General features: G+C 42.2%; 1 protein-coding gene across 1 annotated transcript; it reads left to right on the forward strand.

Moving 5' to 3' along the window:
* Positions 1 to 2816: 2816 nt before the first annotated feature.
* LOC113128042 (uncharacterized) lies at positions 2817 to 12772 on the forward strand. The gene is made up of 10 exons (XM_026303085.1): positions 2817 to 2861; positions 3521 to 3691; positions 3953 to 4215; positions 5395 to 5671; positions 5753 to 5813; positions 10372 to 10562; positions 10781 to 11428; positions 11913 to 11976; positions 12519 to 12563; positions 12684 to 12772. The coding sequence occupies exons 2-10, from the start codon at positions 3532 to 3534 to the stop codon at positions 12751 to 12753; spliced, it is 1779 nt and encodes a 592-aa protein (XP_026158870.1). The 5' UTR covers positions 2817 to 2861; positions 3521 to 3531; the 3' UTR covers positions 12754 to 12772.
* The last annotated feature ends 2220 nt before the right edge of the window (positions 12773 to 14992 follow it).

Raw genomic sequence — 14992 nt, forward strand, 5'->3', positions numbered from 1 at the left:
CCACCTTGTTCCCAATACACTAGGATATAAGAGGGCAAGGATTAAGGTTTAGGGTTTAGGGTTTAGGGGAAGTGTCATGATGCATGAAACCAGCTCCAGTTATCTCAGTGCATCTTATCAGTGCTGGGGTCTTAAACAGGCTTTTCCTTCAAGGCCTCATTTATTTTTGATTTGTACATAACTTTATTTTGAAGTGAATTTTTTGGATGCAGTGGAAAAGGACCTAATGTGAGGAATTTTATAATATTGAATATAATGTTGAATTGAATATACCTGTTGTGTTTCCTTACCGTTCCAAGTATCACATAGTATGGGGTAAAAGTATGAGGAAATACATATTGAACAAATACACAGAACCTTTTCCTGGAATGTAGAGAAAATCAATTGTTGCGAGTTTGATTAAAAAAGAAATTTAAGAGGAGTTTACGTGTTTGAAAAACAAAAAGTGAAAACCAATGTGACAAAAAAAAGTGTATTTCAGTTAAAGTGGTAAATTTACAGAACAACTATAGGGAAGAGCTGAAAACACATCACAAAAATAAATATTGTATTTTTGTTTTTATCCTGTTGAAAGTGTGTTTTCAGCTCCAGCTGCCTTTTGTCTGATCTCTCTGACCCTGTTGTTGAAACGAAGTTCAGGTTTTAAAGCAAATCTAAAAACCTGCTGTGAAAAAAAAAAAAAAAAAAAAAAAACCTGCTGGGAAATGACAAAGTTTGGACACACCTCCTGTCCGTCCTCAGGTGTCATCACACAGGTATGTGTCCAGCCTCTAATTGAATCTAAACTAATTGAATCCTGTTAGATGAGATGACGGGAAGCAGAGAAACAACAGTCATGGCTCCTTGTTGTTTCATACCTAGAACCTTTACTGACGCCTGCTGGGAGCAAACAGCTGGTCTGAATTATAAAGAAATATATAGATGTGGTTCTTACATACATCTGGATTCCTCTCTAACATGCAGTCCAGTTCAGCACGAGCATCGATAGTTGAAGTACAAGTAGTACATGGTAGTAAGTATAATATAAAATACATGTTAAGTAAAAAACAAGCAGGATTTACTTCATTAGAGGACCAAAACAAGTCCAGAAGGCTCCTCTGCTGTGTAATTAAGTAGCTACGTGGATCATTTTAACAAGGCAATTAGATGTCAACCTCAGTGAAAGGAGATTCATAAGCAGGTAAACAATAAGTAAACATGTCTATTAATAGACTTAATGTCTTAATTCTCTGTCTGTTCTTCATTATTACATTATGAAACGCTCGGTCTGATCCACCCCTCTGGAGAATGTGATCATTTGTTTCTTTCAGCGACTGCCCACTGAGCAGGTTTGTCTGAAGCCTGACAATGACCTTCATGCATCAGACTGACTGGAAGAAGAGAAGTACGGTGTACTTTCATGAGTTTGTCAATTGACACAGCTAAAACAACCCGACAAACTAGTTTGTCTTGAGCTTTTGTGCCATCTGACTCAGTGTTGGGCAACGATTGGCGTCACTCCATCTCTGCCAGTCTGCACATTTTCATAACAAATCATTTTGTTTGGGAACAGGTTGTTCGTATGGGATTACAATAAAAGTTGAAATCTGTTTTATTCAGCATAGTAACAATCCAGCATAACGTGTGTGAATCCACCCGGAGGGTTTCAATTGAGGCCAAACAAATAACTTTTATGCCCTAACATTGTATTCACACTGAATTTAAGTGACTAGAAAAACAAGGAGACAACGATAAAAGAAGGTCAAGAGCGGTGCCCTGAAGGCAGCACAGGCAGCAGAGAAACCGATCAACCAAAGGGTCAAGAAATCAGCTCAGCTGTCAGGTTGGGTTGCGAAGGAAGCTGGTTGCTTCTTTGTGCAGCGTCGTAGCTAAACAGCTTCTGGCTCTAGTGATGAGCTGCAGGTGCAATAGTCATTTCTAGTCCAGCACATTCATCCAACAGCCTTAGTTCATCTGCAGATGCAGCTTCATAACAGGGAATAGAACAAACTAATAAATGATGATACAGTTTTGCAGATTAAGCCCCTGGCAGCATTAAGTGCTTTAATATAAACTTTTCTCTTAGTACATTTTTTCATTTCAACTTTAACTTTATTGTCCCAGATGAGTCAGTCTTCATTGTGCATTAATTAAACTTAACAAGGCCTGAACATTTGCAGAAATGATCTTTATAAGAAGGTGTTTTCACTAGACTTCCACTTTGTTTTGTGAACAGCGTCAAATTCAACATTTTTTAGAAAATACTTTCTCTACACAAAATCCAATTGAGTCTGACGTTCAGAGAAATCTTTTTCTTAGTGAAGTACTTCTGCATAAACCTAAGTAAGGAATTTGAAGTTGTACTTCTACCTATTGTGGAGTACTTTTTTAGCAGGAACTTTACTTAAACATTGAGTGTGTGTCGCGTCTGTTAAAATTATAAATACTGAGTAATACACAGTTTATACTACACATATTTATGTACAGAACATGGACCTGACCCAGAGACACAACTGAGTAGCGCCTGGTATATTGTACTGTCCCTGATATGTGATATGAGACACGGTGAACTCTAAAAATGAGCTGTTGTGTAACTTTGATGACATTGTGGAGTTTTAAAACAGCAGAGCCATTGTTTGACGATGACCACATAAATCATATGTGGGCGCTGTGCCTTGGGTTTTGCCTCTTCCATCAAGGAAACCATGGCCAGAAAACTGGTTGGTCAACAGCTTATCTCAGTGACGTTACCATATATGGTTCGTTGCACAATAAGGGGTAAAAGCCCAGCTCTATAAATTCAAGCTTTTTCGTTTGCAGATACACAAATCAGCAAACCTCCTCCAGGCAACAGACACAGAAGAGAAGTCGACAGCACAGTGGTAAGAAAGCTCTCTGCTCTTACTTTGCTTATTCTTTTATTGATCTTTTTTATCTCCGTATGATCAGAAACGGTTCTGTTACATTGTATAACCAGTGTCTGTGATAACTGACATTTAATTTCTCACTTGCCACAGTGAAAATTAATGTTAACAAGTAGAATTAATAAGACATTTTGGCATCAAGTCCATTTGCTCCCTAAACATGTTTGATTCATACGTTTTGTTAGAAAAGATGATGAGTGATGATGCTACAGTCCAATAACAGCTGATTTGACATGGCTTGACATCACTGAGGGAGTCAAGTCAAATAATCTGACTCATTTAACAAAAAATACATGATGTCTTCAAGTATTAGCCTATTTATACACAAAATACAGACACACTAGCAGATACAGTGTCGAGGCTACTTTAAAAACAGATAATGAATGACAGAAATTGTACTAACATGTTTTACATTAAAAGACAAAGACTATACAAGTTAAAAATCTTTAAACGTCTTCATACATCAACACTATAAAGTGATATTTGACTAGTGGTGCTGTAACAGAATGGAGGTGGTGACAAATTAACACTGATGAGTTGAAGCTTTTTCATAACAACACAGATTTATTGCTCCATGTATGAACCCTTTATGTTTTATTTGACCCATTTCCCCACAGAAGAAGCTGATATGAAGCTGGGGCTGCTAGTGGTGCTGGCTGTGGCCGTTCTGGTGCCCAGCCTGTCCGAGAGCCGGATCGTCTCCAAATGTGAGCTGAGAGAACAGCTCGCGAAGGCGCTCACGCTGCCTAGATCTCTTCAAAGGTTCAAGGACAACATCCTGGCAATAGGTGAGGTTAAAATTTCTCTATGAATCAGAAGTCAAACCTCTACTTCTTTAGAAACCATCAACAATAGAAAAGCAGATACATACACTACCAGTCAAACACTTGGTCACACTCTACCATTGAAGTGAATGAGAAAGTGTGTCCAAACGTTTGACTGGTACCGTAAATGTACATGTGGATGTTAAAGGAAGAATTTTTCACTTATCGACTATCACCTTTGTTGTCTTCTTTCTCCTTGGTTGCTTCCTCTTGTCGTGACTGCAGTTATCTGTGAGTTCAATATGAGGTCCAGCCTGAACACTGACCTGGTCAGAGTGTACGGCACACGCAGAACTACAACAGTCAGGCCAACAACAGTATCAACGACTACTGTACCAACAACCACCGAAACAACCACTGAAACAACCACTGTACCAACAACCACCGAAACAACCACTGAAACAACCACTGTACCAACAACCACCGAAACAACCACTGAAACAACAACCCCTGAAACAACCACCGAAACAACCACTGAAACAACCACTGTACCAACAACCACTGAAACAACCACTGAAACAACAACCACTGAAACAACCACCGAAACAACCACTGAAACAACAACCACTGAAACAACCACTGAAACAACAACCACCGAAACAACCACTGAACCAACAACCACTGAAACAACCACTGAAACAACAACCACTGAAACAACCACCGAAACAACCACTGAAACAACAACCACTGAAACAACCACTGTACCAACAACCACTGAAACAACCACTGTACCAACAACCACTGAAACAACCACCGAAACAACCACTGAAACAACAACCACTGAAACAACCACCGAAACAACCACTGAAACAACAACCCCTGAAACAACCACTGTACCAACAACCACCGAAACAACCACTGAAACAACAACCACCGAAACAACCACTGAAACAACCCCTGAAACAACAACCACAGAACAAACCTCTGAAACAACAACCACAGAACCAACCACTGAAACAACAACCACAGAACCAACCATTGAAACAACAACCACAGAACCAACCACTGAAACAACAACCACTGAAACAACCATTGAAACAACCACTGAAACAACAACTACAGAACCAACCTCTGAAACAACAACCACAGAACCAACCATTGAAACAACAACCACAGAACCAACCTCTGAAACAACAACCACTGAAACAACCATTGAAACAACCACAGAACCAACCATTGAAACAACAACCACAGAACCAACCATTGAAACAACAACCACAGAACCAACCTCTGAAACAACAACCACTGAAACAACCATTGAAACAACCACTGAAACAACAACCACAGAACCAACCATTGAAACAACAACCACAGAACCAACTATTGAAACAACAACCACAGAACCAACCACTGAAACAACAACCACTGAAACAACCATTGAAACAACCACAGAACCAACCATTGAAACAACAACCACAGAACCAACCATTGAAACAACAACCACTGAAACAACCACTGAAACAACAACCACAGAACCAACCTCTGAAACAACAACCACAGAACCAACCATTGAAACAACAACCACTGAAACAACCACTGAAACAACAACCACTGAAACAACCATTGAAACAACCACTGAAACAACAACCACTGAACCACCCTCTGAAACAACAACCACTGAAACAACCACTGTACCAACTGAAGCATTTGTTCCTGCCAGACGAAAGCGGCAGTCCCGCTACTTCAATGGGAAGTCTGACTCGAGAGAGAAGGATAGCCTGAAAGAACAGCTGGACAAGGAAGAGAACGAGTTTGATGAGGAAGAGCTGGAGCAGGACAACAATAGGATGGAGGATGGAGACAGTAGTCGTGAGGGCCGTGGAAAACGTAAGCAGAAGAAGCCCTGGTCCCTGGGCCTTTATGGGCTTTTCCAGCTGTCAGACGGCTACTTCTGTGACTCAGGTTATCGCTGGTCCAGGAATAAGTGTGGAACAGCCTGCAGTGGTGAGAGAACACAGCAATCACTAACTATTATTAAAGTTTGATAACTAGCATGTTCATAACTGTTCCTTTTTTCTATTGAAGCCTTCACCGACGACAACATACTGGATGACATTGCTTGCTTGGTGAAGACTGATTACTGGAAGTAAGTTAAATGGGAATTCAGTCCAAAGCTACTTTTTAAATGTGAAACACATTCACCAGGTGAGAAAACTGACTTAAAAGGCTCTGAAGGCAAATAACTGCAGGAGGTTTTCATGTATTTATTTATGTTGTATTTTCAGTAGTTGCTTTAAAGCTCAGGTGTGAGTTTGCTATGAGCTTCTGTTCCAGATTCTGTCCTTACCACAGAAATATGTAGTCTAAATAAAACCAGGTACTCTGGTTTCCTCCCACAGTCCAAAAACATGTATGTCAGGTTGATTGGTGACTCTAAATTGCCCATAGGAGTGAGTGTGAGTGTGTGAGGTTGTTTGTCTCTATGTGGCCCTGTGATGGACTGGGGACCTGTCCAGGGTGGACCCCTGCCTTTCACCCAGAGAGAGCTGGGATAGGCTCCAGCAGGTCCCTGGGACCCTAGTTAGGACTAAGGGGGTATAGATGATGGATGGAAACTACTAATAGACACAATATAAGTGCAGGCACAGGATGTCAAATAAACAGTTGAACCAGTGACGTGATAAAACAGCAGAGTGGTGAGGTAATAATCATTTAAACCTTCTTTCTCATCTCACAGGTTCATCTTGAAGGAGGCTTCTCTCGTGTGTCTCCGCACACGGAACTTCTTCAGTGAATGTAAATGAGCAGCTGCCAGAAGACATTTTCAGGATTTCCTCTACCTCCACTGTGACTGTTGCTACCTTCATCAGTCATTATGTCTTGACGACGAAAATAATTCTTGTTTCTTTTATGTTACATGATCTTTCTGTGATTAGTGTCAGAACATGTTTTCACAGCACTGACTAACCAAAGCTTGATTTTTTCCACCCACCATCCCTGCCTTTACATTTAGTTGTTCCCTCATATCCAGTACAGGAAACTTAGGGAACCTTCAGGTCAACATGCTAATGTTTAACACGTTCCCTATCTTACTTTAGCACATTAGCAGTAACACTTCATTAAAACAGGTGGATGTTCAGTAATAGAGATAAAGTTTCAAACATCAGCATGTTAAACTGGAAATTAGCAGTTAAAGTACTGGACTAATTGAAATTCTGACCTGATTATGGTGCCAGATAAAACATGAAGGCACTGACAGGTGCCAAGAGGTTTCATGGCAGTCCATCCAATTAGCTGTTCAGACATTGAAAAATGTCAAATGGTGTTTCATATCAAGGCAGGGAAGAGTTTAGTTATTGCATCAATGGAAACCATTGGTGTCACATGTACACCGAGCTCTGCAGACCAGCAGATGCTGAGATAGATAAGATTAGATAAGTGAAAAGGTGAAACCAGCTACTGACTGGAAGCTTTAATGTTTTGGGGACCATGAATGTCTCTGAATTTCCCCCATGGGGGGTGAATAAAGTGTCTATGAATAAAGTGTCTATGAATAAAGTGTCTATGAATAAAGTATCTATGAATAAAGTGTCTATGAATAAAGTGTCTATGAATAAAGTGTCTATGAATAAAGTGTCTATGAATAAAGTATCTATGAATAAAGTGTCTATGAATAAAGTGTCTATGAATAAAGTGTCTATGAATAAAGTGTCTATGAATAAAGTGTCTATGAATAAAGTGTCTATGAATAAAGTGTCTATGAATAAAGTGTCTATGAATAAAGTGTCTATGAATAAAGTATCTATGAATAAAGTGTCTATGAATAAAGTGTCTATGAATAAAGTGTCTATGAATAAAGTATGTGTCTGTCTATCTATGAATATTTGCACTCAATTTCACAACAGTGCACCCAAACAGATATTTGGTGTGTTCTCAGGGTGTGACATATATTTGCAGGGATGCTGCACTGAGACTTCCGGGTTAAATAAATAAAAAAGTAAGTCTGTACCATGAGCATGGCTGCAACATGTGATTCCAGTCAGCTTCCAGGATGACATGGAGCATACAGTCTCTGGGAGTTAACAATATAATACAGTCAATACTGTGGTGCACACTGAGGGTCTCATTAGTGAGTCACATGGACGTGTATTCCTGTATTTATGACATCTTGTATTTTGAGCATTAAATGCAGCAGCATTTACACAAAAACAAATCCCAAGGAGGAGGGTTGGATCACCACACACTAAATGTTGTGACATACTGAGACAGCTACTGGTCTAAAGATCCAGGCTCAGATACTCTTTTAAAGAATGAAATCAGATACAACAATTGTTTTATTTGGCAAATGCACACAAATAAAATAGTCCCACTTGTCATGCCTGCTCTAACTGATCCGGTTCCAGTACCTGGAAAAACAAGACTACGGTGAAACAGCTGTAAGACAATGGAAATCTGTTCTCCTTTCTGTAACTACAACAGAAGTACAACCACACTTGAGACAAGTTGAATTAAATAACTACTTGCAGTCATCAGTATGAGCATACTCCCATGTAACCTGTAACCTCAGACAAGCTCCTTGTTATTAACGTCAGCAAAGGGCTCAGTTACTGTTGGCCCCCAAACTCTAGAGAAACATGAAAAGGCACCAAACAACAAAGCCAGAGTAGCTTGGGAACAGGAGGAGGAGTCCCCTGAACTATGGCAGGTAATTCTTAACAGTACACAGAGTAATTAATGCCAGGCACTGAGTGCAGTACTGAACCTAGATATAGAACCTGACCTACACCTGACCTTCATGTTATAAAAGGTAGGAAGTCTTTACAATACTGAACAGTCAGGTGAGCCGATTGACAGCTCAGGTGTGTACAGGTAGCTAAGTAGCAGCAGACGTGACTTCAAGTGATTGGAGAAGTGGACTGGGCACTGCACCAATCAGACGCTTCAGAGCTGACAAAACCTGACATGCATCAGGAAGTGGAAATGCTATCTGCTTCACCGGTAATGTTTTCTACCAACCAGGAGAATGTGTCTGAGATTTGACACTCACGTCAAACTGGATCTGCAGCTTTGTCACTTGTGGAATTTGGTGTAGTCTTACAAAAATGCTGTGTAGAGGAACCGTCTCACGGCACTGGGGTGTTTGGGTTCATGTTTGAACGTCTCAGTTCATCCTGTTTTCGTCTATATAAAAAAAGAAGAAAACAAAAATCAGTTGCTCTGCTGCCTCTTAAAGTCCAGAGAGAGTTTACGCCCAAAGGGTCATAGTTTAGAAATCACAGCAGCATCAAAAATATAGTCTGCTTCAGTTTCTTAGCTTGGAGCAAGAAACAGAGAATAAGGTTGGATCAGCTGGTGTAGAGCTCTAAAATTCTGGACTGGGTCCTGAATTTGACAATGGCAGAAATGCTTCTTGGCACTGATTATACTGGAGGGATGAATTCTTCTGAAAGACGTTCACTCGTTTGGTGTTTTGATGGCAGTGGTGTTCAACAGTCGGCCATCGGCCCCTGTTGGACCGTCAGGGGAGTGTGTCGGCGTAGTCTTTGCGGAGTGTATCACACATCTGCACCTGTCAGCCAACTCAATCTGTTGGATCAGCCGTGGATCCTTCAGTGAGAGAGAGAAAGCACTCTGATTGGCTGCTCAGCTCAGTGGATCATTGTGGTATTTCTGTTTTCATGCATTCAGGGGAGTTTCTTCTGGTTTTTCTCCTCCACCTCTCCCTTTCTTCTTCCACAGCCAAAGACCAAGGCCTGACGACACCAGCACACAGGGACTCGTGTTAGGCTGAGATGTGGTGACCATTTTCACAGACGTCCAACCAAAACTCATGACAAGATAAACCTGATCACTCACAACAGCGTTGTACTGACATAGTGGACCGCCAGGGGCCAGGGCCAAGAATTCAGGCTTTCCTTCTATTTGTGTACTTGAAATGTGTTTGTGTGCTGCCACATAATAACTTAGTGTTGGGTTTCTCTGCACAGTAACAAAAGAAGGGTGTTTCAGGTAAACGAACTCTCCCACTGCATCTCCCTCTTCTTTCCCCAGGAAAATCTGTCCTCTAACTTTGTTTGGACCCTGAGATGGGAGGGGGTTCCAAATGAAACATGCTCTGGGCACGTCAGCGCTTTGATGCTCTTGGTCTTTCTTTTGTTGGCTTTAACATGATAGCAGTGCCCAGCATTATATTAACACACTGCGCTCACACTACCAGTGCTCACACCCAGCCCTCTGAAATTATAGACGGCTGTGGGAGATATGAGGAGATAAACCATTTCACCTTTTCTCTTTTAGTCTCACAGTTGTCTTTCCTTGTTTTGTTTGAAGGTTCTTGTGCTCAACCCAAACTTAGAAATAATATATACCAAAATGTTGTTCTGGTGTTAAAAGAAGCGTGAGCATGGCTAAGGAATCGATCTAGTTAACTTCTTCAGACTTTCCCTTTCCTCTGGCTATGTCCTTTCAATGGGACCAGGGTGTAACCTGTATATTTGAAAAGATGTTTTCAGGTAAACGGATCATTTGTCCTCCCTTGTCTCCTAGTGGGTTCAAAAACCCCAGAGCTAAGTAGAACATGGCTCACAGCATAATGTATTTCGAGAGGCTTCTAGGAACCAAGGGAGTGGCCTTTGTTCACGCTGAACAAAAGATGCTGAGGTGCTGAGGAGAGTATATAGATACCCCATCACGTATGTGTTCAGAGTCAGATCAACAGTTGGAGTCAAGATGAAGCCTGTTGTTGTCTTTCTGCTGCTGGTGCTGGGCTGCAGTCTGGCTGAGGGCCTAGTGTTTTCAAAATGTGAACTGAGTGAGCAGCTGATGAAGGCAGTTGATGGCCTGTCACAGATGGCAAAGGAGAAAGGAATGAGTGGAGAGAACTTCGTGGCCAAGCGTAAGTACTGCTGGGTTTTATATGTTGCAACCTGAGGCTCAGATTTTCATTTTTCTAGTGTGTAAATTTGAGTTTTAGACTCCTGGGGACCTTAGAGAAAAGAGGGTCAAAAACAATCATCAGGGATCATCCTCTGGGGATGGTTATTTGTGATGTGTAGATCAAACAATGACATTTGGACATGATTTGTCACCTTTCACTTTTCTCTCCATCTTCAGTTGTCTGTTACGCAAACCTGGCATCAGGTTTTAGCACCAGCGTGGTGAAGAAGCCGATCCCCAGGAAGGAAAACCATAACAGCCCTCAGCAGAATGGCCACAATCGGGAGGGACGCAGCATCAGTGGCCTTCCTCCACCCGAGTCCACAACAGCCACCCGGCCCACAACATCCACCCGGCCCACAGAATCCACCCGGCCCACAACATCCACCCGGCCCACAACATCCACCCGGCCCACAGAATCCACCCGGCCCACAGAATCCACCCGGCCCACAACATCCACCCGGACCACAACATCCACCCGGCCCACAGAATCCACCCGGCCCACAACATCCACCCGGCCCACAACATCCACCCGGCCCACAACATCCACATGGACCACAACATCAACCCAGCCCATACGACCCATCACCTTGCCCGCAGAATTCAACCGATTCACAACAACCTCCAGCCGGCCAACACAATCCACTTGGTCCATAGTGGGCCACACCCAGCAGCCAAATACCAGACCACCAGTACGGGACCGCCGGTCTCCACATGATGACGACAAGTTCTGGACGTACTTTGGCATTTTCCAGCTCAGCGATGGCGTGGCCTGCACGAACGGCACAATTTCTTCACCCAACATCTGTGAGACAGACTGCAGCAGTGAGTTTCAGCCTGTGTTCCTTTACAATTCCATGTTGTTGCCCTTGTGTCAGCTGTAAAGATGTGTGCAGACTGGACACTGCTTTTGCAGTCCATGTTTTCTCTCCTCCAAACAGCCACATACCAAGTCTACGGGTGTAAATGGCCAGTGAATGTTATCACCCCATTAAATGGCCATGATCAGTGGATATTGTGTTTCACCAGGGGCAAACTGAACCTTCAGAATGTGACCATTATTGATATGTGTCATAATTAGGTGCCATACCAGCAATGACAAGAACAACTGTCATTACTGGGGAAGGTCCAGCAAGGTTCAACAAAACACTGGAGACTTGTTCATTTTAAATGTCAGTGTTGGGAATTTAGTCAGTCGCTACCAGGAGGCGGACTCAGCCCCCGCAAACTCACATCTATGGTCCTGATGACCAGCAGCCATTTAATCTGGTTTTCAACTTGCATCATCACCAACTTTTTTTGTTTGCAGGTTTCGTTGATGACGACATAAGTGACGACATCAGCTGCCTGCTGAAGCTCATCGTCAGTCTTCTGTAAGTTCACTTTGTCTTTACGTGATGGACTTTACGTCACGTCAGGAAGCTTTGACTTGTCCAAAGCAGCTGTACATGAATTAAGTTGACCTCAGAGGATTTTGCTCAGTTGTCGATCATACTGTTGTTAAATGTGACATTTGAACTCATTCACTAACTTAACGGAGCTGAGATGGAAATTATTCTTTAAAACTCAGATGTACTTAAATGTTCTGCTGTGAATATTGAATTTGGTTCTAATTTTCTAGGTTCTTAAAATGACATGTTCTCTTCCATCGATACATTTGCAAATATTGTTCATTTCAACTACGTGCAGCCTCCTAAGCTCACTCAAAGGTCCCTCTTTGCTGGTACATCCACATCATAACGTCAGGTTTAATATGAACACATATTAACTTTCATCATTCCAATCATTCTTCACATACAGTACATCACATTAAATATGAACTGTCACAGTTGTGTTTACCACAGGTTGTGTCCCCCCAAGCTGTTGAGTTAGCCCACATATTCTGATATTTCATATCATTTTCATATTTCCACAGTGAAAATCCTTCTGGGAAGCCGTATCAGGAGGAGTTAAAAAGAATGTAAGTTAAGTCTCCATCTGTTAAGGTGGATGTTGTGCTTTTCATCTGCCTTTTAAATGCATGAAATTAAGTTGAATTAGCTTTAACTTTAGTAAAACACTTTCTTCCACTTATTTGCAGGATCAAGCTCATCTTCCAGAGGGAGTGCAGAGATAAACACGGCTCTGACTACTTCGCTGAATGCTCCTAACTTGAATCCATTTCCTGCCATAGCTGTCACTAGAGGCATTAACCTTCTTTAAAGTACATGAAGTCAGTGGGCTGTTAATAAAGTGAAGCACGTTGCACTTGTTGTTGTGTCTATAATCCAAATGAACTGTAAAAAGAAAACAGGTTTCACAATGTGGACGTGAAGAAACTGTTTAATGTCAGAAAAGTGTACAAGGGACTGTGTGAGATGTATTAGGATGGAGAGACCACATGACTCTGGCAGCCTATTAGAACTGAACTGAATTCTCTATTGTCATTGTAACATGTACAATGAGATTGGGTGGAGACCTCTGCAGAGCCCAGGATCTATAGGTACAAAAACAGTATTTCAAATATAAGTATATATAGACACATGAATATGTATACACAAGCACGAACATCTCATCATCTCTGCTCAAAGCAACGTATTCATGAATTACACATGTGCCCAAAGGCTGACCAGTCTGCCAGCTGTGCTAAATAAATGGTTATTTCAGTCACTGAATGAGTGAAGAAAGAACATGCTGCTGATTTAGATGAGAAAATAAAGCCCTAATACTGAGGACCGTCTGAGGATGGATAACCACCACCTTTATGACTTTAAAAAGTGCAGGTTAATTTAAGATGAAAGTCTGGGATGTCAAGAAGTGGTCTACTCAAATCCTTGCATATGAGGAAAAGATGCATGAAGACACATTTCCCTCCAATCCTTCAGCTAAAGCCCCCATTTACCAACAGATTCTGGATAAAGGGGCATGGTGATCCATCAAAGACGTCAGCAAAGGATGGTCTCAGGTCTCGCCGTTTACAGTGCTGGGGCAGAAATGATTTCTTGGTCAAGGATCGAGGAACAACCTGTCCAGGGTGTACCCCTGCCTTTCACCCAGAGAGAGCTGGGATAGGCTCCAGCAGATCCCTGGGACCCTGGTTAGGACTAAGGGGGTATAGATGATGGATGGATGGATGAATCCAGCACATTCTGGTCAAGAGTCAGTGCCTGGTCGAGAAAACTGAGGCTGTGTCAAATGGACAGTGAGGGTAGGAGAGAACAACCTGTTGTTTTCAAGAACATTGCAATAAAATCTGTCCTTTACACGCTTCTCCTTTTTTAAATGTAAAAGCACTGTTTTTTTACCTGAACTAAAATTGTGTTTCAGTAAGTTTTATCAGGACATGAGAAGAGAAACTGTATCACCATATCGTGGTTATGTCTTTTCAACATGACAAAGCAAAACCTGTAAATGTGAAAAGATGTTTTCAGATACACAGATCAGGTTTCCTCACCTGACATCTGAGGACCTCCCAAAACCAAATCAGCGTTAGATGTGGTTCAGCATACTTCAGTTCCAGAGCTTTGGGAGCGGGATATCATCCAAGCACATCAAAAGCTTCAGTCTAATTTGTTACCATGAGCTCTGCAGGCAGTAAACAGGGCCGTGCACGTTCATACACGAAGTTAGCCGGTGTGTTTCTGCTGGCAGCTCTGGGCTGCAGTCTGGGTGAAGGGCAGGATGTGCGGACTCGTGAACTGATGGAGCAGCTGATGAAGGCGAATGGTGGCCTGTCACAGAAGGCGACAGAGAAAGGACTGAGTGGGGAGAACTTCATGGCCAAGCGTAAATACTTGGTTCTGGGTATTGGACCAGCTAATGAAAAGACATGCATGTGTCCCTAAACCCCTTTTTTCTTCTCCAGCCTTATTATTGTTATGTCCACAAACATGGGATTTATACATGTGTACACTTTATTACATCAACCCAGTATAACATAAAGCACTACCGTTCAACCTCAGGGGATCATGAACCACACTCAATAAAATTTGGATGTTGGAATCTGCCTCTTGGGGTGGCGGGGGTCATGAAATCATCAGGGACTGTCCTCTGGGGACAATCAGTATCTACAGCAAATGAAATGGATGTTTGTCAAGTGTGGATCTAAAAGTGACATTTGGAAATGATGTGTCTCTTTTCTCCTTTACACAAACCTCAGGTCAGGTTTTAACACCAGTGTGGTGAAGAGGCCGATCCCCACAGAGGAACATTATTACAGTGGGGGCTCGTTTTACAAAACACATGCCCAGTCCCCAACCACCAGGCCCACAGAATCCACGCAGTCCACCCCAGCCACTAATGGGGACACACCAACTGCCACCCAACCCACACGGCCAACCAGGTCCACACAAACCTCCACTTGGTCCACAGAATCCACCTGGTCCACACCAACAGCCACCCAGGCCTCAG

This window comes from Mastacembelus armatus, chromosome 1 (genome assembly GCF_900324485.2).
Source record: "Mastacembelus armatus chromosome 1, fMasArm1.2, whole genome shotgun sequence".
Classification (NCBI taxonomy): Eukaryota; Metazoa; Chordata; class Actinopteri; order Synbranchiformes; family Mastacembelidae; genus Mastacembelus; species Mastacembelus armatus.

What these genes read in the sequence shown, in the direction of transcription:
- LOC113128042 (XM_026303085.1), top strand. Translation starts at nt 3,532, where the DNA reads ATGAAGCTGGGGCTGCTAGTGGTGCTGGCTGTGGCCGTTCTGGTGCCC. An exon ending in GTGAAGACTGATTACTGGAA is followed by an intron (nt 5,814 to 10,371) that starts GTAAGTTAAATG and finishes GTATGTGTTCAG; the next exon opens with AGTCAGATCAACAGTTGGAG. An exon ending in AGAGAACTTCGTGGCCAAGC is followed by an intron (nt 10,563 to 10,780) that starts GTAAGTACTGCT and finishes CTCCATCTTCAG; the next exon opens with TTGTCTGTTACGCAAACCTG.